Source organism: Parus major, chromosome 3 (assembly GCF_001522545.3).
Source record: "Parus major isolate Abel chromosome 3, Parus_major1.1, whole genome shotgun sequence".
NCBI classification, from domain to species: domain Eukaryota; kingdom Metazoa; phylum Chordata; class Aves; order Passeriformes; family Paridae; genus Parus; species Parus major.
Window position 1 is genome coordinate 84660591 of NC_031770.1, and position 26105 is coordinate 84686695.

The window sequence follows — 26105 nt, forward strand, 5'->3', positions numbered from 1 at the left end:
TGGCACGTCTTCCCTGCAAGTCTTGGCAATCAATTGCCATCATTGCATACACTCCTGGTGAGTACTATTGTACTTTTTGTTTAGTTCCACAGATTAATTTAAACTGCCATTTAATGTCTAGCATTCTGAACTGCTCATGTAAGAGACAGATCCAGTAAGAGGAAAAAACCATGCATAGCGTCATGAGCCCCTAATAATCTTATTTCTGTTACTTTTCAGGAGTGGTCCAAAGCAAATCCCACATGCCTTAACCAATGGATATTTTTGGGATATGAATTCAAAAGTATTTGAATAAATCAATCACCATAGATTATGAGCATACGCATTTCTTACCAAACTATCACAGAATCAGACTCTCAGAAATGTTAAGGCTGGAAAAGACATTCACGATCATCAAGGCCAGCCTAGAACCCCATGTCCACAATAAACTGTGTTCTCAAGCACCATACCCATATGCTTTTGTACACTTCCAGGGATAGGGGCTTTACCACGTCCATGTGGGGGGCAGTCTGTTTCAATGCTTTACAAACCTTTCAGTGAAAAATAAATTCCTAATATCTAACCTAAGCAGAACTCTTAGCAGAGTTCACAAAGAAAACTGAATAATAGAGGTAAATCGAAGTTTATCAAGGACTTCAACATTAACATTGTTAATATAGGTTTATCAATAATTAGTAGCCTAATCCCTAAAATAAAAGATACATGAATTTTCCTATGAAAATTAGAGGCACAATGCCATATTAGGAACCATCAATAAGTTATTCAAAGCCTAAATTGTCATGCCTAATCCCAGAGTATTTTTAGGATTTATTTTTTTTTAAATAGAATTTTGAGATATAGCAACTAGTCACACTGACTAAATCCAAAAATAACATGATCTCTTGCATGTGGTTCTGTTAATATACCAATATCTGTACATCTTGTTTCTATAGATTACAGATCGTTTTTCAAGTTGAAGTTTATTAAATCATTCCAAACTCATTGAAATGAGTTTGTGGCATGACAAATATTCACTTGAGACAGCCAAGACTGCAATCAACAAACTCTGTAGACTTAGGACTGAACTCAAATTGATACCCAGACCTCTAAGTGAAAAACACAGAGCATGGACAATACTGTCCACTTAAAATCAAAGAAGTATTTTAAAAATTTTGTCAATTTATCTCCATAAACAAAAAAATACTTCATAGCATGATGACAAAAACTGCAAAAAGCTAACCACGTATAAATGCTAGAGGCCAAAAATCTTTCAGAACCAAATGAAAATAAATGAAAATCAGGGAAATAAAAAAATACACCAGGCAGTTTCCCTGTGAGACAGACCATGAACTATTTTTAGATATAAAACCTAAAAACACAGAGGCAAGGTGGGGGAAGGGTATGATATCTCTATGATATGTTTAAACAAAAAGTCCCAGTATAAAGACAGATATATCAGCACAAACATCTTTTTGTAGGTACAACTTTAGTTAAGAGAAGAAATGCCCGACAGCATAGCTAAAGCAAAGTAGATTATACAGTGTTAAATCACAAAAGCCAGAAAAATAAAGATCTGATTTATTACAGGGCTGTTTGTTGTTTTTGTTTGTTGTTTTTTTCCCTAGTCTGCGGATAAATTACTTTTGAAGCATGTGACACCATTGCTTCAGCTAGAAAAATTATATGCATTTTATAAAGACACTTGAATCCTCTCAGCTCAATCAGCAAAACTGATAAATGATCTTTCAGTCTCTATATACAACATAATGGGGCTACAGTCTATCCTCAGCTGCATGCATTATGCCCAGTACATATCATTGAATTCTGTGTGGTTACATATAGTATGTCTGTAGATATCCAGAGCTATTCTGGTTTTTCCAAAAACCTTCATCTGTACTGATTTTGCAACCACACTTTTGTTCTAAGACTATCAAACGCAGAGCTTGTTAAAGACTTAGATCTGCATCTTCCTTGTACTCATTTTGACAGACTTTTTATTTTAAAAAGTGACCAAGACAAACTAAGAAAACACTGCAAAGATTTTAAAAATCATCACGTTTGAAAGGGAGTAAGAGGCACGTAAACTTATCTGCAAGTTCCCCACACTCTGGCATCACTTAAGGCTCCTTCAGTTAATGTACTGGTAAATTGAACAACCTTCTTCAGAATTTGTGCCCAGGTTTTCAACTAAGGATCACTGAGAAGTATCTAGGTAAATTTCTCCTGCTGCATCTAGAAATCTAATAACACAATAACTTTGTCTTGCACTTTCAGTATCTATGAAAATCTACGCTTTAGATATTGTGATCTTAAACAAGAAAACTGAAAAATAGTTTTGGCTTCCGTATCAGATGAAAATAGAAAGGAATTCCCTGCAGGACTATATTACAAAAGTGAAATTGCAGATGCTGTCGTTTTAATCGGAACACTGGGATTGTTTTCCACAGGGCAGGTTAAACCCTTACAAAGTGGAGGTTCAGTTTCAGGGTTTGTTTTAGCTAAAGGCCGTGCTGCTGGGGCTGGGGGCAGCCTATCTGGCTCCTTCCCCTCGGTGACTGCTGGGACGGCACAGCCGCCAGCCTCGCTGAACAGAGAGGCCGATCCGAAGGAAGTGAGATGAGGCTGAGAGATGGAGATGGACACTGTGAAAGCAAGCTCCTAATTTTATTTTGTTCCAAGTAATAATTTTGGCTTTGTATATTTGGATTTGTTTACTGCCTGCCAGGAGGCACATGGGATTGCACACGAACACTGCTGGTCTCCTGCACGCTCTTGTTGTGGAGCAATGCCCTTAAAGTACACACCTTGTACTTTACCAAAGTATTCTTTGGTACACTTTTACCAAAGGCCTCTTCCCTTTATTTGCAAGTGCTTCACAGCAAGAACATCATCACTGGGGAGAAAAAAAAGGAAAAGAAAGAGTCTCCTTCATCCATTTTACCGTTTCAACTGGTATGACACTGCCCCACTAAGTGCTCCACTGTCAGGGGAACACACTACAGATCAAAGAATTCGAATTTGTTACAGTCAGTAGCTTCATTAAAAAAGATTTTCTAACTCTCTGTTCCCTCACAGTGTGCTTTTAATGTAAGTGCTATACATTTTTAAATGTACTTTTCCCTTCTGCCGCCTCTGTCTTTACCTTTTCTTTCCCAATTCTGTCTGCATAGTAAATTGTATGTTAAATTGCAGAATGTTTCAAACTCAATATGGACATTAAAATCCATTGACACCCAAATTTTGAATTTTATAAAAAATTCCATATTTCTTGTAAATTTTCAGTTAGAAACAAGCCCAAAAATGCAGAAAGATATTCAAAGATGATTATTCTTTAATATAAGTGTTGGTCAGTGATTTTACGTGGTAAGAAGCCCCATTTTTCTACTTAGTTACGAAATTAAAAAATTGGTATTTACAAGGTGGTTACAACACAAATTTGTTCTTTCAACAGTAATCACTGTATTTTCCTTCTTTTTAATTTCTAAAATAGAGTAAGTGTTGAAGTTTCTGGAAATAAACACAAAACACGCTATTTGAGGATAAAAGACGGAATCACTATAGCTTCTGATCCACTAGTTTAAAAGACCTGAAGAAACATCAGAATTTGTACTACATTCAGGCTCCCACACTCTGGAAGCAAATTCCAAAGGCAATGCCTTTTTCTTGAAAATACCCTGCAACCAAAATACCAGACATTTCAGTCTTAGCATTGTTGGCTTCAACTGCTCAAATGACCTCAAATAAATACGTGATACAGTAAAGGAGAGGCATTTTCTTGCATAACTATCTAATATTTTAACAGTCCAAAGGCTAGCAGGACTTTGTGTCAGCACAGATAAAAGCTTGGTTTGAATAATTGTAACTACTGGCTCAAGACTGGAATAATACCTCATTGCCATTTTCAGTCACCATTTAAAAGTCTTCACTGAATTTTTTTGGAAACAAGTGAATATCACATCTATCTATTCTATACCACTTTTAAGAAATAGGAATAAAACTTCCTAAAATAAGTCTTAAAATATTATTCAAGAAGACTATTGAAACTAACTCTGCTGCTAAAAACAAATGCCATGTACAAAAATAATAAAAAATTATGCTCAGGAGGACCTTCAAGGAGAGCTGAAGTTTATGAAAGGAACTCAGTATTTTTGAGTTTTGAGTGGTCTCAGCAGATAAAGACAGAGAACAGACAGCAAAGTAAATGGTTGCAAAATCATGTAGAGATAGATGGCTTTGGGAAAGCAAATTTCTGGAGATGAAAAGGCTTCTGACAATGAGCACAGAAACCCCCTCTCTCGATGCCAGCTGTGTTCTAAGAAAATGGAATTACCACCACATTTTTTTTGCGATTAAAAAGGTTAGCACTAAAAACAAACAGAAAACCCCACATAAATATTATGCATCAGGAATTTCTGTTCTTAGCAGAAAGAATGCTCCTGCCTAGAATTTACTGAGGCAAGTGGGAGCGGTATTTCTTCCTCCTATAAGGAGTCATCCCAAGGAGGTGAAACACTTTCTCTGAAATATGGCCCAAGCCACAGCTCTTCTGGCAGCAGTGAGTAACAACTTTGCTGGTGGAGCTCGTAGTCCAAATACAGTCAAAATCCAAGCTCTTTTGTAGTATCTTATGACAGGGGAACAATTCCTAAAGGAGTCTTGAGAGTAATCCCAACTGCTGTAACTCAGATCATTTAACAGCCAGCTATGATAATCTCCTCAGTAAATTAATACGGTTTGTCAAGCCAAACAAACTACAAAATAAGAAAGCTGTGACTGTGCCATGAAGATTTGCTAATCAAGAACATCCATTTCAAAAACATTCTAAAAGTCAGCTGAAACCAGCTTATTATCTCCTTTATTGGTGCTTTCAGAAGAGGAAAAAAATGGCCCACCAGCAACCCAGAAAAGTGAGAATGAGGAACAACTGATGTCTGATGCATCCTTAGAGAAAGTCAGTGAAATTAATTCATCATAGAGCTATTTACTCTAAGGCAACTGAAGAACAAAGATTAGCCCAAGAGGCTTCATGTCCAGAAGTATTGAATACTGCTGGCAGGTCTAAAGGAGTGCTACCAGCACAAAACCCTGTTCTCCTTTGTCAGCCAACTCTGTGCCACGCTGGAATACACTACATGGGCAGTACATGTTAAAGTCTGGAGAAGAAATGTGACTCTCCAAGGTATTTGTTGAGATGAAACGAAATCATTATATAATTACTATTATTATATGATTCTGTGGTGTGATTTTGACTATATAATTAGACTGTCTGCCTAACAGTACTTGACTATGATTTTCTTTCTGATTCAAAAGCTCAGATACACTTATTTCCTCAGAAATAACTTCTGTTCAAGTCCACAAAGAACTTCAATAAGCAATTCCCAGTTTTAATCAGTAAAGTATTACTGGCATTACATTAATATTTTACAGTCATTTACATAAAGCATGAGAAATGCTATCCATCTGGTATCACAAGACAAAATATATACAGAACAGCATCATAGAAAGAGATAAAGACCTACAGCTGAAGTCCAACATAAATAAACGTAATCAATTTCCCAAGCTGACAGTGCATTGTAAATTATTTACAACATATAAATAGGTGAAACACTACTCCATGTCCATTGAAAAAAACCAAAATGGCATCACAGAAGAAAAATTGCACAGCATAGCTTTCTATTACCCACACTACAACTGAATGAATGAAATGCAAGAGGAGATGTGCCAGGTTACTTGATACTTGCTAGTCAGCTTAATCAGATACTCTCAATTTCCTGCAGGATGGATAACAAACACTGTTCTGCTGCTTACTGCGCACCATGTCCACTAAAATATTTTCTGAGGTAGAATGATCCCTAAAGCCATCTAATAACACAAGGGGTCTGGAACCACACGACCTGACATAATGTAAGAGAAGCAGGTTTAAATAAAAATAATTAATTAAAAGATATTGTACATGGGTAATTGAGATAGTAAATGATAAGGTTATGATGACAGATACCCAAGCTTCTGACTGTCCTTTATTGTAACCCTACCATGTAAAAACCCAAAACCTGACTTTTTGACCCTGCCATCTGCCCTTATTTTAAAAAAAATTCTTAAAACTTCAGAAGAGTTTAAAAAGCAACATACTTCAAAGAAAATTTTTAAAAACTATTTTTCCAAATTGTTATCTCAGTATCAGAAAGCAATTTTATATTTAACAAGCTGAAATAATTAAGAATGGAATTAATCTTTTAATGACATGTATTTCTGAGAAGAAAGTTAATAAAGGATGAGCAAGATTATTGCCATGAAGAAGAAGGATTTAACAGAAGTTCTACAATGCTTGAATGTATTTGATAAAACTTTTAACTATTTTATTGTTCAGGAAGATATATGTATGACGTACAACTTACTTGCACAGCAAGGTGACTGAAAATATTATCTTGTACCTTATTATCATCAATAACATGATACTAATTTTCTACCTAACTTTATTCATATATTAGCACTGATATGCATTTTATTAATCAACATCTCAGTTGCTTCATCCAGCTAAATTTCTCATCCATTAAAGATGTATATTTTAGGAGAAACCAGAAAGATCTTCTCTTTAGTTTTTTATTTTTCTTTTTCTTTAATGAGGATACACAGAAGATAATAACAGGGATAGTGAGGAATGTGAGAACCAAGAGACCATGAAAGCCAAGCCACCTCCCTTCCAGGTTTACCCCTAACTGAAATTTTTTAGCCCCTGCCCAAGTTACACTCACAATGAAGAAAAACTAGTCAATTTTTCCTCTCCCTTCGAAAAGCTGATGAGATAAGACACAGCAAGAAATAAAAAAGCCAAACAACAGTTTCCTTGCAATAGCTAATAGTTAGGGCTTTGTTAGGTCACAGCTATCAGCCATGGTGTGAATTCCCCATTTTGATTGCTGTCAATAATAAACTGTTTTCAAAAGAAGCAAAACCAGACATTAGTATTCAGGCCTACTAAATAAAATCAAGAAGAAAGCTTAATGTTTTTTAACCTCAACATGACCTTTCAGACCACTTCTAAAACCACTCAGAAATTAGAAATCAATACTTTGAATCAGGAATTTTACCTCAGAGTAATATGAATTTTAAATAATTAACCCTTTTGCAATTTCTAGCTTCTCTCTACTCCATTTTTGGCACTGATTTTCTTACTGTTTCAAAATAAAGTCAGTGCACAAGATGCATTTCTTAGCACTACTTAGCTTTTTATTCCTAAAGGAAAATTGCTCCACATATTTGGTTATTGCCTTGATTTTCTACCCTCCTGTAGTCTCATGTTTCCCTCAAATTCCCATAAATTGAAAAAAAAAAAACTTGTAAAAAACAGAAAAATTATTAATTTTTTAAAGGAAAGTTTTCTTACGGAAAATCTCTCAAAATATTTTTAGTATAGACATTTATGGGTGGTACCTACTATCGCCTGTTCCTCTTCTAAAGAAAATCTGGATAACAGTGGAAAGGTCCCAATAAAAGAAGAGCACTGTTGGTGTCAATTTTGTCTACTGAATTTTCCTTTAATAGCTAGCATCCCATGTATTTTTTTTAAAAAAAAAAAAGTGATTAGTTTAACTTTGCAGAATTACACAAGCATAAGAATTTGCACTTATGGTATCAAACATGTCAGAAAAACTTAGAGAACCTAAATATTTCAAATTACTAGATAAACTCTTTCCGTAGTCATGCTTCTCTCACAAAGATTACTTGGTTTTGTGTGTGGGTGCCTCCAACTCTTCTCCTTCTTCCTTTCCCCTGGCCTCATGCTACTCACAGTCCCTCTGTGCTATGCTCAGGATGCAAAGGGGAAGTCCAAGGACCAGGTGTGGTTTTTTACTAGGCAAGCTGGAGCCAGACCTCTTGCAACAGAAAATACCCAACCTGAAGACATGGGAATACAGTTGCTTCCCTCGTCATGGCAGGAACATGCTGTACAGAAACCACAGTCCCATGACTCAGAGCACATCTCAACCAAGAAGCTCTGAGATGATCCTCTCTCTCCACTGAGCACAGGGAACTTGAGACTACATTCCTAACTGCTTCTTGACATTTCCTTGTCGCTATGCAAACTTAAGTCTGTCCAATCCAATTGTGCCTTACTCCCTTTCCCTGTTCTTTTGCTTTTTCATGCAGTCTCTGCTTTTCATCCCACCCTGTGCCAGAATAAGATTTTGCCTACTTACTCCTCTGCACTGAGTGCCCACTATTCTGTTGCTGCTCTAAGGCAAATTGTGAATACAAGGAAAATAAAATACAGCATTCAAGGAAATGGTGATACTCTCTCCTTAATCTTGCCAGCAGTAGTGAGAGAGAGGACAGACAACTTCACTGAGCTGAGGGGAGATTAGTATAATATTTCCTATCATACCATGGAAGTAATTTGTTTCCTTTGTTTTATAAATATTAATGTATTAACAGTAGAATTTTCAGTATTAGAATCATGATTTGAGAAAGTGCTTTTCACGATTAACTTACTACCTACATACTCCCAGATTCCAGAAGGAAAGCACACAAAAATCAAAATGCTTCCAGCACAAAAGAACCTGAAAAAAACTAAAAACAGCCATACTGCTTTCTGTGGCATTCTTTGGATACAAGTTCAGTGATTCAGTTGATTAGTAGCATTGAATATGAGCTCTATCTTTTAAAAGCTAAGCATGAAAATAGTATCTTACCTTGTATCTCTAATGAGAGGTGCACTTCCCAGTTTAAAACAGATCTTTTCCCCACCACAAGATGTTTGCCTTAAAGAAAAGCTTTCTGCCAGATCAAATCCTGTAAAACAGAACACAATATGATACAATTTAGTGGAATTTAATAACCATAAGTAAATCATTTTTAGCATACTTGAATACAAGCATACTAGCATTTCTAGAATACAGACTGACTAGCTATTTTAAAAAGTAGAGCTTGAAATCAGAGATACTTTCAATATTCATTTTATTAAAACTATTCACACAAAATTCACTTGATAGATAACTTTAAAAACTGAAAAATTAATTTGCAAGTTCCTTTTATCATCTGAATTGATAAGAATGCAAGATGATGGGAAAAAAACCTATGCAAATTAGTGTGGCTGCTGAACTTGAACCAATACATTTGAGGAAAAACATGTTCTGATTTTAATGTCACCTTCTTGAGAGCAGCAGCAGCTTTTAGGTGCTTTTTGGGGATGGCATTCTGTCCTAACTTTTCAATTTTAAAGCGAGATTCAGTCAGACTATGATTACATCCAGTAATCATTACCAGCTAATTAATACAGATATTCATATTAGCTTGGTCATTTACCTGATACACCACGAATGTCTCTGTTGATTTGTTTGAGATGACGGGCAGCTGTTTTCATTAAAGGACACACAGAGCCTTCAAGAGAACACAGTATAGTATCTATGGTAAAATATTAACAAACTAACAGGCATTGAACAAACTATCATGGCAAATATAGTAATATTGACAGGAATGTTTCTTTAGGACATGAAAAGCAGCAATAAACCAAATTACCAAATCTAAACAAGAGCAGTTTTTATACTACACTTCCAATAAGATAAGCAGATAGAATTTGTATTGCATTTTAATTCAGCTGCCTGTGGTTAAAGTTCATATAAACAATAGAGCCAGAAGAAAACCATTAAATTCTTACCACACTGTTTCCATTTACAACACTCTATAAAGCAGTAATATCTGTTCCAAGTTCCTTTTGTATTACTAGAAAATATTTTCCCCCACTCCTGAATATGGAACAATATTATATTTTAGGGAAAAAAAGCTTGAAGTAGGGGAGTAAGTCTGAACCAAAGTACTTTGGTACGCAAACAGAACATACTAAAATTTGGAACATGGTAAATAAACTGAGGTTAAATCTAACAGAACCCTTAGATAAAACACTGTATTGTTAGTATGTAATATTAATTATTATTACTTCTTGCTTGCATTATGTCCTTTATGCTCTTTTTTAATAGATATATAAGAATGCCCACTTTTAAGAAGGAAATACAGAAAATTGTTACTTTTGTTCAGGAGTCAGAAATAAGGCTCAATATTTAACAAGTTTTGCAAATAGCCCTGCTAAATCCTAAAAGTACTAGCAAATCAAAGATGAAAAGTTATGATATTTGGCCTGACAATTTATCAAGCATAGAGTTTTGTGAGCTGATGAAACTAAAAAGTTGTCCAAGGTGTATCTGAAGCTGCTGAACAATGAAGGTCCAGGTGGTTTCTGAAGCATTGGCTCAATAAAACAAGTAAGGAATGTCCTATCATTAACCTGGAAATCATGTATACCTAAATGTTTCATAAGGACATCCAGACCAAACACTGGTATTAAAACTAGCTACATTTGAAAGCTATTGTGAAAGCTTAAATACTTAAAGCATGTGAAATTTGTCATTTATTCTGTAGTTATGTAGAAAGCATATTATCCTTCAAAACTCTTAAATGCTATTAAATAGATTTCAGTATTTTATCTGGATTAAGAACGGCTAATTGGAAATAACTAGTAGAAGTGAAACAATATCATATAATACAGACATAAAGAAACCTCCTGGTAATACAGTTAATGAAAGCTTTGTCAACTATCTAAAGAATAGATAGGGTGAAACACCTTTCTTTTTTTCTTTTTTTTTGTAAGATTCATGAAGTTCCATGTGCTTCACATGTAAAATTAGTGTTACAACTAATAATTGACTACTACAAGTAACATCACAGATAAATGAATTTACTTCTAAGGCTCTAAGAAAATAAATCTTTTCTTTCCCTCATATAGATCCATAAATACGTGGATATGCATGTTTTTCCTTGTACAGATAGAGTTTCATGATAAATGAGATGAAACACATGCATGAAAAACTCTGTAAATTCCCTTTCTCCAGAAAAGATGCCGATCTGTAAGGAATATTCATGTTGAAAACTCTGAAGTGAAATCTTTCATCATTCTTGGTTAGCAGGAAGTTTTATACAGTGAGAAAAGCATTCACTGGAATTACAGAGTAACAGCAATTCCAGTCCACCAGTTGATATATACACACACAGCATGGGAAAGAAACGGGTTCACCTTAGATACCCTTTAGTTTACAAACCTCAACCTTCAATCAAATACAGATTATTAAACTATAGAATTCTATATACAGCCACTTTAAAACAATACATGTTGTTAGGGTATATTTACATAAATGTAGCTCTAAGAAATAAGCTGGCGTAAAGGAAGCCATTTATGGCTGAAGTCACAAAAGAATGTCAGACATACATGGACAGATGTTTTTCTTAAATCTACATGTTTCCAAAAAGCTTTTTTCAAAAACATTAAATGCATTTCAAGGCAAATTCTCTTTTTGGTTATGTTCTTGACAATACTTATAAGAGCAGACAGAGTGTACTTATTGGTGATTTTACCCTAAACTTACGTAAGCTTTAGAGAACCTGGGACACAAGTGTGCTTTTTTTTTTTATTCAGCATTAACTTTCATGTGTGTTGAGCAGTGAAAGACTAGAAAGTTTGAGCCTATTCCCCACAGCTACTTTTTTCCACGTCCAAATAAAGACTCAAGCCTTAATTTTTGTGTTATCCAGATGATAGCAATGATTCCTCACATGCCACAGACTGGACCGTGGACCTATTTTTATCAGTGGCATAACAGTCACAGCACAGACAGGCCATTTAAGTGTTAGTTACTTGTATTCCACATCCCCAGAACTGAAAGAGTTACGATGAATCTTCTATTGCATGCTACTGATGCACTCCTTTAGTTCAGTGCTATTCCTTTTACCAGAGAGCTAAGGGAAAACTCTCAAATAACAAGACCAAACTCTCTTCATACCAAGACTGACAACTTTCATTACTATAGAGTGATGAAAATTCTTTCTGCAGTTACAGCTTGTAGCGTTAACCTCTTCCACGATTTTTAGTACTGGTAGCAGATCCTTAAATTTTCTTTAGCTTGAGAGAAAACAGGCAATTTTCTCGTTCAACACGTGGGCAGCTGAACGACAAGGTCTACATAAAGGTATTCAGGAAAGTAAAAGAACAAGATAAACCCTTACTGCTCATCCAGTGGGAAACCATGAACCTACCAGACATGTTGAAATACATTACTATAAAATTCATGAAATAGTAAGAAGAGCAAGCTTACATTTATATGTTAGATTGCCCTGCACGTGATAAAACTCCATCTGTGTGGACTGAACAAAAAATTCATATTAAACTAATGATATCAATGGTCAAGTTAACTTATCTTTAAATTAATAAATTTACCTACCCATACAAAGAATTTGACCTGGATCTTTATAAGATAATGAGTTCTAGTTATGAGCTTATTAATATAAAATCAATCAAACAATCTTGAAAATTTTAATTTATGCAGACTAATCAGGTACATCACAGATCACTGTATTTTCTCTTACCATTAAGATTAGGAAGATTTTTTTTGTTTGTTTTCTAATAGCATTACTAAAAGAAAAAAAAAAAAAAGGCATTGCATCTAGGCATATCTGTTGCAACACGCAATGACGTGTTCCAAATTCCTGGAATGATCAGGACACCTGTTGAAGCACACTGCAACTTGTATCTAGGCACCATGCTCAGCTTTCCATTCCATGCAAATGAGGACAGAAAAGACTGTGGTGTGTGCTTCGATCTCCCTCTTACAGATATCTCTTGTGTGCACTTCCTGAGTAGGAACTGTAACTTCCAGTGGGCAGTTTTGGCCTCTCCAGGTAAGTGTAACTTGTAATGGCTAGATTCACTTCACAAGTACCCATGTACTACTTTATAATTAAACTTCACATTCAGGTGAAGTTTTTCCTGCCGTCTATCACCACTGACATGCACATTGCAAAGGCACTGAAGTTACCATCAGTAACCACGGCCAGCTCAATGAATGTGGCCAAACAGCAAAGACCAACATAATGTATACCCATATCCTGATGTATACCCCCCTGTTGACTCAAGCTTCAGGCAGAAGAAGCCCATATTACCCAAAATTTTTCTCATACTCTTACTGGATCAGGCTTCATAAACACACAGACATAGGCAACCTCTTCAGGGTCAGCCACACACTTGCAAATATCAGCAATGATATCTAGTGAGTCCACCTCAAATGTATGCATACTGAAGATAAGCAGATCCAGCTGGCTTGCTTTCAAATAAGGTCAAGAATTCAGATTTCCTACATATCTGCAGCGTCAAGTATACAGGCACCAGGAAATAAGATGTGACGTTTTTGTGTTCTGCTATTTTACTCTGTAAAGAAGATTATATTACATTAAAATGTACATGTTAATTAAGACAAGGGTGGGAAGAATGAAGGGAACATGATACAGTAAAGAAGTCAGCCTCAAGTCTGGTGACTATTTAGATGGTTATGAAGTAATCCAACAGCATTGGCAGCCAGAAGTAAGAAATCCAAGCAACAGAGTTCGAGGATTAGGATACTCATACTCCTGGAGAACTATATTCTCCCATGAAGAAGAGTAAGTAGTGAAAAGCAGGACTTCATGTTATTTGAGACAACAAGCATCACTTCACCAAGGGCAAGTTTTGCATGACTAACTCCGTGTCCTTCTATAATGGAGTGACTACATCAGTGGACAAGGGAAGAGCTATGGATTTTGTCCAGATTTCTGCAAGACCTCTGCAAGACATGGTCCCCAAAGTATCTCTGAATTGTAGATGCTGGGATTTGACATGTGTGCTGCTTGGAGGATGAAGAATTGGTAGGACAGTCACATCCAGAGGGGAGTGGCCAACTCCTCAATGTCCAGATGGAAATCAGTGACAAGTGGTGACCCGTTTGGGACCAATGTTACTGAATTAATTAACAACATAGATGAAGGGATTGAGTGCACCCTCAGCACATTTGCAGATGACATCAAGCTGAGTGGTGCAGTTGACACACCTGAAAGACAGGATGTCATCCAGAGGGAGCTAGAAAAGCTCAAGAATTGAGCTCATGGGAATCTTGTGAGGTTCAACAACCTCTTGAGGTGCTGCGCCTGGGCCAGGGCAATGCTCAGTATCAAAACAGGCTGGGGGCTGAAGGAATTGAGAGCAGCCCTGACAAGAACCTTTGAGAATACCAGTGGATGAAAAGCTGGAGATCAGCTGACAGTGTGTGTTCACTGACCAGAAAGCCCATCATATCCTGGGCTACATCTGAAGAAGCATAGCCAGCAGATCAAGAGAAGTGATTCTGCCCATCATCTCTCATGAGAACCCCCCCACCCTGACTACTGCATCCAACTCCAGGGCCCCAGCACAAGAAAGACATGGACCTGCTGGAACAGGTGTAAAGGAAGGCCACAAAAATGATCAGAGAGCTAGGGCATCTCTCCTGAGAGTTAAGGTTTTCAGCCTCAAGAAGAGAAAGACTCCAGGGAGACCTTACTCCAGCCTTCCAGCCAGTGGGCCTGTAAGAAAGATGGGTACAGATTTTTATGAGGATTTTTATCCTTGTGACAGGACAAGGGGTAATGGTTTTAAATAAAAGAGGTTAGATTTAGACTAGACCTTACAATAATGGTGGTGAAACACTGGAACAGGTTGCCCAGAGAGGTGGTAGATGCCCCATCCCTGGGAACATTCAAGCCAGGTTACATGGGAATATCAGGAATATGAATACATCGTGTATGTGAAAAATTTAATACATACAATATAAGAGTTACTGTAGAGTCATTATATTGATTTAGAGAAGTATCTAGCTGTACTAAAACATGAAAACCAAAAAGCTGAACTGAATTGCATACTTGAAATCACTCACTGTGTCTGGGTTGGAGTGCCTATCTAAAATCACGACCCACAGCCAATACTTTTCACAACACATTCCATGTCAAAAGACAAGGAAAATTCACCATGGCTGATAGCCCCAGGACTTTGTTTATACCGCATTTTTCATGGATTAGCAAGAGACTTTAAGAAAAAGTAATTGTAAAAGAAAGTTGAAAAAGAAGCAATGATCTGGGAATAAGACAAAATATTAATATTCTTAAAATAAAGCACACAGGAATGATCAAATTAGAAGTTCATGTGTCAGTATAGAAAGACCTTGCAGCGACACTCAAACCTCAAATATTCCCAATAATAATAAGTAGACAACATGAAGAAAGCATGCTTGCAGTCAGATCAAAAATATGCCTGTGGAAAACTCCTAAACTGCCTCCCTTCAGATTTACTATACTCCATCCTGAGAAACGAGTGCTTCCTTCTAATGAGCACCAAGCATATCAAAACATGAGAACTGAAAGAAATCCTCTATGTGAATCTAATGCTTACTGGCACCCTCAAGGCCTAAGGAGAACTGCTCCAAGAAGATCCAGTATATTCTCTCAGCCCATGTCTCTTTTTTTAATACTGGTATTTATTTATTACAATATTGGCCCAATGAATAAGTCACAAAGGATATTCAGCATGCCTGCTCAGAAGGCTCTCCCCTATAGATGTACACAAGTCAATCCTTCCCCTAACACACTTCTTTCTCTTACCACCCTCAAATTAACTCTAGTCTACCCTTTTCCATGTACTTGAAGCCATTCCTTATGATTCAAATAGATCAGTGAGAAATTTCAAGATGTAAATATAATAATCTCAGAGCCTACCTAAATGTACTTTGCTGGAAAAGTTTCCATATTAGCCCACAGAAATAAATGTTATGCATATGAGGTTGAAGGAAGAAAACCAAAAAGATCATCTAGGTGGAATATTGAAGGACAGAAGTTGATTTAAACAGAACTTGTACATCGGAGGGAACAAAGGCCCAAGAAAGAGAGACTGAATGCAAGATAGGAAAACCAAAAAAAACCCTTTAGATATTACTCTTTTCATGAAGAAAGCACATTTCAAATTTTTAACAGATTCACCTGCATACAAATTATCAAACTGGATTGTGACAACTTTGCAACACAGAGGACTTGGTTCAGTTGAACAGAGCAGATGAGCAAAAGGTTGGCAGAAAGACCTGTACCACTTTTACCGCTGCTCTGCTACTGGGTCTATTCTTTCCTAACTCCTGCTTTCTGGTCTATAACTTGCATGTATTTTTTGGCAGTAACCATCCCTACAAACTCTAGTAGAGTCTCTTTCCTGTTATCAACTGGAGTTTAACTCTGGGCTTAACTCATATACCTGCTGTTGGCAGAGCTCCTCAAGCTGGCAGCTATTGACTTGTTATTCCTCACCATCTGCCTATACCACCACAAACTGAAGAAGCCTCTTTCAAGTGCACACCCTCAGTTATTCACAGGAGAGGCTCAATCTCTCCTTTTCTTCCTAGCAGTTCAATTGGACCCATATTTGACCCATTTATGGCAACCAGGCTAAGGAAAACTGCAACCTCAAGCCTGGCTGCTTGGCTACAAGCTTCTAACAGAATGTAATACACAGTTCAGATACCTTGAACTGAGAATAAACAGTGTATCTGCCACATCTTCTGTGGCTGGCCCAACTTTTACTAAGGCATCATTTCATTAGGAAAAAAAATATAAAAGAAAATAGACGGTGCCTTCTGGAATTTTGTTTTAACATTTTTCAATCTACATTGCTAGGGAACCTTCTGTACTCTCACCATTTTAGCACTTTAAAAATTTCCCTTCTGCAACCCACTACCTAGCAATGACAGAATAAAACCCATTTTTCTTCTTTCAGACAGAATGATTTCACACCTATGATGTAGGCTTGATCTCTCAGAGGGGTTAAGAATAATTCATCAGCAGAGCACTTAGCCTCACTGCCCTAAAAATAAAAGGGGAAAGACTTTGACTTAAATTCTGGCTCTTCACAATGCATTATTATTACCTCAGAGCCCACACATTATACTTATTATTTATTCATTATTACTTTTTATAGTTTCCAGGGGTAGTAAAAGGATTATTTTCCTAGTCATGGGCTTTTAAACTTCTTGGGCCTGAGTTACAAATGAGTTATTGAGATTTAAAGTTGTTGAGTGTGTGTAGTTTCTATTATCTTTTATAAGATTTCTGGAAAGGAACAGCATTACTAAGACTTAATTTTATTTTTGAGGAAAAAACCCAACTTAATTTAAATAGTAATAAACATGTTCTCCTTGCTAATAATTGTAGGAAAATTATAAATTCAAGTACTTGCTGAGACTGAGTAATTCTAGAAAACTGATGTTCCATATTTGACAAGCACATATGATCCATCTTTAAGACAGAATTCACATTTTGGAGAGTTAATTTGGAGTTTAAGTGAGAACACTAGATAGCATGTGGAAAGTAAGAGAAAGAAGAGAGAAATGTGAGAAAATTTGTGGAAAACAGGTAACAGCTTTTAAGTTAAACAACCTCTTTCTATTCCTTTCACCCATCTTCTTAGGAAAAAGGGGGTTTTTTTGCTCTGTGTGAAACATATGACCCAGTCTAGAGATTAAGTATAGGTGTGGTTAACATGAGCATTAGATTGTTTAGGCCAATGTGATAACTGGTCTGCTCTAATAAAGCCACATGATTTTTTTCACAAAAGTTTTGCAAATTCTGATTTATAATCTTGTTTTGTATGGTAGGAAAAGAAAAGTACAAAATGAACCCCCCTAGGAACTACAATTACCTCCAAACATGAATCTTCCAAGCACAGGAAGCAGAAAGCCTGCTTTGGAACTGCTTCAAACTTAGCTTATTTCAGAAAAGAGATTTAAACAACCTTGTATAATTTTATCCATTCATAGTGTTTATTTTCCATGTGTTCTTCTTATTTACTAAAAATTTTTCAGAACTGAGATTTATGCCTTTGGGCTGTGATGGGCAAGAAAAGTGGAAGTACCTGTCTGGTCACTGACAGCCACGGAAGTAGAAACAGGAAAGAGGAAGACTGCCATACAAAGCCAAACTATGCAGGATCCAATGTACTTCATCTCCTCCTGGACACATGTGAACAAACAGCTACAAATCTAGAACAAAAAATAAACATATTCAGAACAATCTCATCTTATTGTTCTTACCTCACTTTGTCAAAACACCACGCACAAGAGCTTCTTAATTGTGAAGAGGAGGTTGCTAGTCACATACAAGTGTACGATTTATCTGTTTGAGCTACATGAAAGATTTATGCTAATTTGGAAATAAATGATAATTATACTCCTTTTTAGTTTGTTATTAATAAACTCAGAAGTAACACCTTAGAAAGATTATCTTGGAGATATTAATTGTAAAGGCACTGAATGTTCATTTCATTAGCAATTACTAATTTTCTTTTATATTTCTCCCCAAATTATTTTTCAATATATTAGCTAAACTGTGGTGTCACAACATTCACAGTGACTGCTGAAGTAGTCCTCAAATGGAACAGCGGCAACACGCAATTGTCTGAGTTTAACCACAAAGAAACCAAAATGCCATATTTCACCACCTTGCAAAGTGCCTAGAGCAGCATAGATTGAATTTCCAGTTTAAATCTCACAAAAGTACAGGCTTCAACAACACAAACTGGTACTGCCATTAGAGGACAAAAGCTTTCTTCTAAAGCCAACTACGACGTATAAATACACATGAATTTAAGGAAACACAGAAAACGTCTACTATTTTTTCTAGCACATTTTCTGTAAGAAAAGCAGTCATATACCTAAGATGCACTTTTTATCATTATTTTCGCAAGGCACCTTATTCATCATCAAAGGTATTCTGTCGTGTACTGACAGCAACTACATCATGATTAACTTTTCTAGCCTTCCCAGCAGCATCAAAGCGAATACATGTTCAAATAAATTATCATTTAATTTCCTGCACCTGCTTTACAAGCAGGCATCGGGAATTCAGTTAGAGCTGCCTCTGCGGAGGTCTGGTTTTCTGAAGGGCTCCGATCATCAATCCCGCCACCCCCTCGCTGCCGCCGCACCTCCAGGCTCGGGTCCTCTCCCGCCGGCTGCTCCAGGAGGCTCCGCTCGCTCGCACAGCCGGCGCACCGCAGCCTTCGGGGCGCCCCGAGCCTGGGCAGCACAGCCTCTAACCCGGTAGTGCCGGCAGCCTCGCTTCCCTCGGATCGAGCCGCGTTTGCCGGAGGGAGGGTTTAACACTCCGGGCGGGAAGGCAAGCGGGCAGCTCCCCGGCTCGGCAGGGCGGGCGCCCGGGCAGCGCCCCCGCCCCGCTGCCGGGGCCGCTCTCCCGCTCTCGGCTCCGCGCCTCGCCCCCGGCCCGGGCTCCCTCCGCCGCGCCCGCCCCGGAGCCGGGAGAGCGCCGGCCCGGGAGCCAGGAGAGCCCGGCGAGCAAGCAAAGCGCCCGCCGCCGCTTCCCCCGCAGCCCCGGGGCGGAGCGGGGCCAGCAGCCCGCCCGGGCCGGCGGCTCCTGCGAGCGGGGCAGCCCCGGTGCCGCGGGGCGCTGCGGCGGCACCTGCGCCGGGCCAGCAGGTGAGGGGTCCCCGCGGGCCGGGGGCGGCCAGCCGGGCCCATCGGGCCGGGACACGGCCCGCGGCATCCCCGGGCTCTGCCCCGGAGCTGCGGGTGCCCCCGCCCCGCAGGGCACTGCCCGCCCGTGCCGCGGCTCACTCACCAGCGCGCTCACAACAACTGCGGGCAGCCCAGCCGGCACGCGTGCCAATTACAAGGTAGGCTTTTAAATGTAAATATATGCACAATCAGCATTGTGGCAACTCGCAACAGTTTAATCAGTTTTGTAAATTACTGTTCATTTAGCAGGGCTGTGTTTATTTGCATATCTTAGCATATACCTATAGTCACCCACTAGCATATACAATGTATTTACACAATCATGAGCACATTACTATAGCGCACTATATCATCTGATTGCAGTATGTTAAAAACTTACGGTATCCATCATGTTTATATAAGACATAGTTAATATTAGCAATGACAAACTTAAATGACAATTTTGTAAACCAAAACCAAAAAACCCTGAATAAAAACATCACAAAACAAGCCAGTAATACTGTACTGTATGTCAGTGTGCACATGTAAGATGTCTAGATAATGGACTACAAATAATGAGTGGCTTACCTTTAATTTTTTTATTGGTGTTTACCCCAGAAGCACTGAAAATTCCTGTACAGAGCTGCTGTAGTGCCGAGGAGTTGCTGGAGTGAGTCTCCAAAGAGTGGTAGAGGGGGATGCAGCTCTGTCCTTATTAGTCTCACAGTGTGACCCTCCCACTCAGTGAGCACAAGAATACTCTGCAAGAACGAACAAACAGCCATAGATTTTACATAATCATATGTGCAGGTCCCAAGTCAGGTAACAATATAAGAAATGTTTGGGGTTATTTTCTCCTTCCCCCCACCTCTCTAAAAAGCACCCTCTCAACAGTTCCATAAATCAGACAGCCATGGTATAAATGCATGAATGAAAGAGTGTCTGGATTCTAGCTGTGAAGAACCAATTATGTACATTATTACACTGGCAGAAACTAGCTTTTATCTTTTAAGTGTAAGTGTACTTTAATTTTATATACTTTTATGTAGTTCATCATAAATTTAAAAATAAGCCATGCAAGAAACCAAGAGAGTACACCTATTTATGGCACTGATGCTGTAATGCACAGTGAATTACTGAAATTTGTTTGGCGTTTTTATATCTATCATTTACAAACCTGAATGTTCTTGCACTTGTAATATCATCTGTCTGTGATGAAATAGTGAGACTGAGCACTGCCACTGGCTCTTATCTGAATGTGCCAAACTGCGCTTTTGTCAGGTTCTCCAAGTGTGCTTGTGGCAGTTTTCTGTACTGCACTTAAAGATGTGAACCAGATAGGACACAGACAAGTAAAACAAGAAACAGATATACAGAAGACAGAAAGTAGTGTTTACATTTTTAATTTATATATATATATATATATATCCAAGACATATTTTACCTTTTTCTAGTTGAATCATTCTGATGGGAGAAAAACAAAGAAAGGTGGTCCTAATATGAAAATTTACCAGCTTACCATCAATTTAGCCAATTGGTCTTCAGAACAGAAAATATAGAGTAAACTTTCTTCTACCCCCAGCTCCCATACTCGAAATCCTCCCACCCACTCAGCAGATTTTGGAATGTATTTCCTCATTTCAACCAAGATAACTAGCCAGGATAACCAACAAATCACATGGAAAGACATGATTATCTTCCTGGTTTGAATTTCAAAACAGTTGTTGTTCTTCCCAACTTAGAATCATGAGAGAAAGATGAAATTGCAGCTTATGTACACATCTGCTGGGGTGTTTTATTCCACAGCTTTGCCACAGACTTGTGGTGTAACTTTAGGCAAGTAACACTTCTTGCTTGCTCATTCTGTAAATTATAGAAAGTAAAGCTGTCTTACCTCTCAGGGTGAGGTGCAAGAGCCCAATCCCATGGCTGATAAATCATAAGAGCACTCTTCTCCTTCAGACTGTTCATTTGATAAGGGCTTCAGTGTTAAGCCCTAATTCTTTATTTCAGAATTGTGAGATCCTCAGTTGAAAGACCCTTTGTAAAAGCTCTGTCCCTAGTAAAAGGCATCATCTTTTTTTTTATTTGAGAAGTACTGCATTTCTCATTGCTCTTTCAAGCGACAAAATTCTATTTTTTTTTACTTCACTTTACATGTTCTAAATACCTAGATTCATCTACCTTACATAAATTGTCTCATTAATTTCAATCAAATATATGCTCTGAAGTACCTAAGCATTTTAATTGTGTAAGAGTTTGGACATACAATCAGTTTACCTTTAAAGAAGTATTTCTGCCTATTAAAATTTCAGTAATGTTTCATGGTCCAGACCCAAATATGGTCTTCATTTCCAGTGAACCAATAATGAAACAGTTCCTAAACCAAGGGTATTGTTTCCCTTTCAAAATACTGACACTACAAAGAGAAAACTAAATACCTGATTTATTGAGTTTATATGAGTTGACCCTTATAGGATTTGACCATGTCAACCTTAAAAAACCTTTCACATCTGCATGAAAGCAGCAAGTAGAAGAATTAGAAACTGTTACAACCTTCCCTGACTAACACATACACTTCCTGTACTCTGGGCCAGATCTTCAAGTAAACAGGATTATTCCAGTTCATATAAATCAAAGGAATTACAGTTACTTATACTAGTTGAGGAGCACCACATTAGGGACTGCCATAATATGTATTTATGGACATTCACATTATTATTATAATATGTATTTATAACCATTCACATTATTAGCAGTTCAAATGACTAGTGACATAAAAATTGGCAACAAGAAAAACCACACTGTTTAAAAACCTCTGTCATGACCTCCAAAAATGGCTTCTCTCAGCCTCCCATGATATAAGAAGCTAAACCACAACTGGTGACACATCTGTTGTTGCCAGTAGCAGCTTAGAAATCCCAAACACTTCCTCACCTGCAGTTACTGATGCACTCCAGTGAAAATGTCTATACATTGTCTTATCTGCTTTAAATCCAGGAAGTACCGGAAAAACTGATAATCCAAGATGAAGCAGCAGCAGCAAATGGATGATATTCCATCTTGTCTTTGCAGCAACACATTTTTCCAGTTATCTCAGAGTTTCGCTAAAGCACACAGAAGACAGAGTTAGACCTGGATCCAGGAAAGAGTTGAGGCAAATACACCAAGAAGCAGAAAGTAGAGAAATTTAGGTTTGAAGCCATACTTAGCACAGACATGCAGAGAACATTCCATCTCCTGTGCCAATGCGAAACTGCTCCACTGAACAGCTTTTACTACAACTGCAGCTGCAGGCAAGATGCAGGGGGAAAAGGTGAGAGAACTGGGAGAGGGCTAAAGCACTGACTTATTTTTATAGAAAACTTTTCTTTATTGCTAACACTCACTTTCACCCTTTGTTTCTTTTTTTGTCATGAATAGATATCCAAACCAGCCAAGTTGCATAATTCGCTCTGTCTGTGCAGTGTTAACAGATTTGTCTCCATCTCGTTAGACCCACATTTTAAACTGTTGCTTACAACAACACATATGCAGGAATGAAGCTGCAAACTTGGACAAAACTGTTTAAAAGCAGCAGTGTCCTACTTGAAAAAAATTGTGTAAAAGGAGATTAATTTGAAATGCCCCTTACCATGCAATTTTTCCCTGAATGTAGTGCTCAGTATTTCTGTTCCGTTGTGTAAGCCCTTATGTGGCATTGTTCCTTGCCAGATGATCCTTTCTGCCCTCTGCAAGATTTGCCGGTCACGACAACTGCATTCCACTGAAGCAATTAAAATATAAATGCTTTTAAATACATGAGGGTGAACTATGGTGAACTTAGACGAAACAGGTGGAATTCCAGCCCTGGGGAAGTTAATGGAAATTTTAACATCTATGTAAATGGAGCAAAAATGTCACTCAAATGAGGGCACTTTGGCAAAAAACTACATGAAAAGGGAATTATTTATATGCATGTGCACACATACTAAGCACTCCTAAGCAGCAAAGCCAACAGAAAAGCTGGATGTCACTTCGTTTCTGCTATAGAAGACAAAAAGAAAAAAACCCAACTGCTACTTCTTCTACTGCATACTTAAGCAGCACTCAGATTTTCAGTAGAGGGGCCAAAATAACTCAAAAAACTATAGTTTTCAGAATACTTATAGTTTTGTGGTATTTTTTTTGTCTTAGCTCAGGAATTTTCTTCACTCTTTGATGCTTTACAACATGTCTTAAAATCAACAATTGCTAGTAAATATAAAGTATATCTAGTACAGCAACCAAAGAAAGAAAATTAAAAGAAAAAAGGTACATTCTTTATCTTGAATTCCAATGCCACTGAAAAACCCAATCTCAAAAAAAAACTCATTCACAGTGCTCAGTGCTATTTGGTCCTAATATGTTTCATATTTTAATAGTGGCATTTTAATTCAAAATAGATACATTTCAAAGTAAATAGATCAATGTCATGATATATTGCTTATATTTACCAGTTGTAAATGTGCCAAAAGCTGTATCATATGCTTTAAACAGTATTCATTAATATTCCAGACAAATACATTTCTCAATATATACTTCTCTTTAAAGTGGTAGTTCAAAAATTCAAAAGCTAAATTATTCAAACCTGAAATACTTCTGGATTTGCAGAATTCAGTCCAGACTTAGAGAAACAGTGCTAAGATTAATAGCATTAAAATGTTCCTTATCTAATAAAATGCATACTTTCCTTTTTCTTCCTATATATAGCCATACCCTAAGCAGCTTGCCACAAGTTCTATTGTTTCATGAACCAAAGACATACACAATAAAAAAAAACAAACAAAAAAAACCAACAAAACTTTACCACAATTCTTCTTATTCTTCTTGCCTTCATATGGAATCTGCCCTACCTGTAAAGCAGAAAATACACACCTTTTGGTGGCTTTTGCATTGCACAAGAAAAAGAGTAAGTGGTAAAGCAGATGATTAGGGAAGCAAAGAGCTGAAAGGTGATTTTCCAAAACAAGTCAAAGCATATCTGGCTTATTTTAGATTGAAGTATCCATAGGTCTTTAAAAGTCATTATACATAATAAAAAGGTCAAAATTTTAGGCAGATTTACTGGCATGTATAGGTGTTTACCCAATATTTCTGTACGAATATGGTAAAATCCTACACACAGTCTGAAAGCATCTACAAATCAGTAAAATTTATTAATTTAAAATTCATATAATGCAAATATTGTGAAAAGGAAGATGAAGAGCAAAATAAAAAGGTATCAGCAAAGTTTAAGATCCTACAAATAGACCAGGCTGTATAAGACCTGCAGGCTTAATGGACAGCATTATTTCAGCTCAGAGAATACTCTGTGCCTGTTTTCTTTTAACTTCAGCAAGACGAAGCATAGAATTTTAATTTTAACAAATACATCTGAGAGTTCTCAGGTCTCAGTATTGGCCGGTCTCTCCTACTGTTGTGTCTTTTCTAGACAGCAAATTTGCCCAAATATTATTTAAAAATTGAATACAACTAGGATAAATAACTCCCTTTTTAGGTCTAGTTATAAAGAGTTTCAAATTTTCAGAAAGTAACTTCTTTAAATTTGCATATGCCATACTAACTGATATATAGTGATCATCGTTTTTATCAACGTAGTAGCTACAATTATGTTAACACATCCAGGATTCTGAATTCATGCAGAGCTATTTACTATTATGCTGTTTCAGTGCTCAGTTTCAATACTGACAAACAACATAAAAATGAAATATTAAAATGACAAGTACTTTTTTTATATTTATTGCTGAATAAATAGGCACAATAATCTAGAAAGTCATAATAAGTGCATATTTAATCTGTATCTCTGCATCCACGTACTTTATTTGCCTCTCATCTAGGAGTAATATTCTCAGGATTTAACCATTATACTTTTAAGAAAGTAATTTTGTAGATTTATGTAAGCTTGATGTGTAAGCCTAGAGCTATCTAGTTATGGTCTCTGATGTAAAAGAACCCTGAATTCAGTAGTGTCAAAAAGACTGCAGCTAGAAGATGGAAGTAGATGCAAAAAAGTGAAAAAAAGAAATGGCTGTCTCATGCCCTCTAAACCAGCCTACTGACCTATACATATTGCAAGTCAACATCCTGTATCAGCCTGTGTATTTATGTATTTTTGGGAGCTGAGGATTTCAGCACTAATAGAAGATGACAGTCCAAAGGGAGAGCCCATCAGACCGTATTTTCATGACTATCTGTGTGTTTATGCCCTGTGATTCAAATAAATTTTCCTGCTTACTAGGAATGCAAATTCCAGTGCTACCTCCTAGAAAGGCCACTATTTAAGTAAATTGAAGGTTCTTAAACAAATGTAGCCATGTAATGTACCAAGAGTAACATTTGCTTCAATCTCTAAATTGTTTATTTCTGGCATGTCAAAACTGGTTTGTACACAATAGAGATATTTAATTTTGGAGAAAGGCCAAGTGATTTAGCATGAACATGCCATTTTGATGAAGCCTGGAGCTGCCACAAGCTGCCTTGGTTTCTTCCCTTTCCTGGTAAGTGGAATCCAGATAAATCTTGTTAGTAAACTGTGTGATTAATCTTGCCAATTAGCCATTGACTAATTGTGTTGGAACCAATTATTAATGCAGGAACCAACTATGTTCCAACAGCTTAGACTGGCATCCTGAAACTGTTTAGTGAGGTTATATTTTTACATGACAAATATTTTCACATCCTGATCTCCTAGGGTAAGCACATGGCAGGGAGGAAGGGAAGGGAAGGTGC

The 26105-nt window shown here is 37.3% G+C and overlaps 1 protein-coding gene across 7 annotated transcripts in view; it reads right to left on the reverse strand.

Annotated features, from left to right (window-relative positions):
* The window catches only part of COL19A1 (collagen type XIX alpha 1 chain), a 186569-nt gene extending 165855 nt beyond the window's left edge, over positions 1-20714 (reverse strand). For 4 of the 7 annotated variants that reach the window (XM_033512990.1, XM_033512991.1, XM_033512992.1 and 1 more), the window contains exons 1-4: positions 19944-20714; positions 17759-17885; positions 9283-9357; positions 8670-8769 (exon numbers count right to left, since the gene is read on the reverse strand). In XM_033512990.1, the coding sequence (XP_033368881.1) occupies positions 8670-8769; positions 9283-9357; positions 17759-17849 (266 nt within the window). In that variant the 5' untranslated portion in view covers positions 17850-17885; positions 19944-20714. Of the gene's footprint in view, positions 1-8669; positions 8770-9282; positions 9358-17758; positions 17886-18556; positions 18622-18829; positions 19051-19943 lie in introns of those variants that run through there. The other 3 variants (XM_015622436.3, XM_033512989.1, XM_033512993.1) reach the window with 3 other exon arrangements.
* Between the last annotated feature and the right edge of the window lie 5391 nt (positions 20715-26105).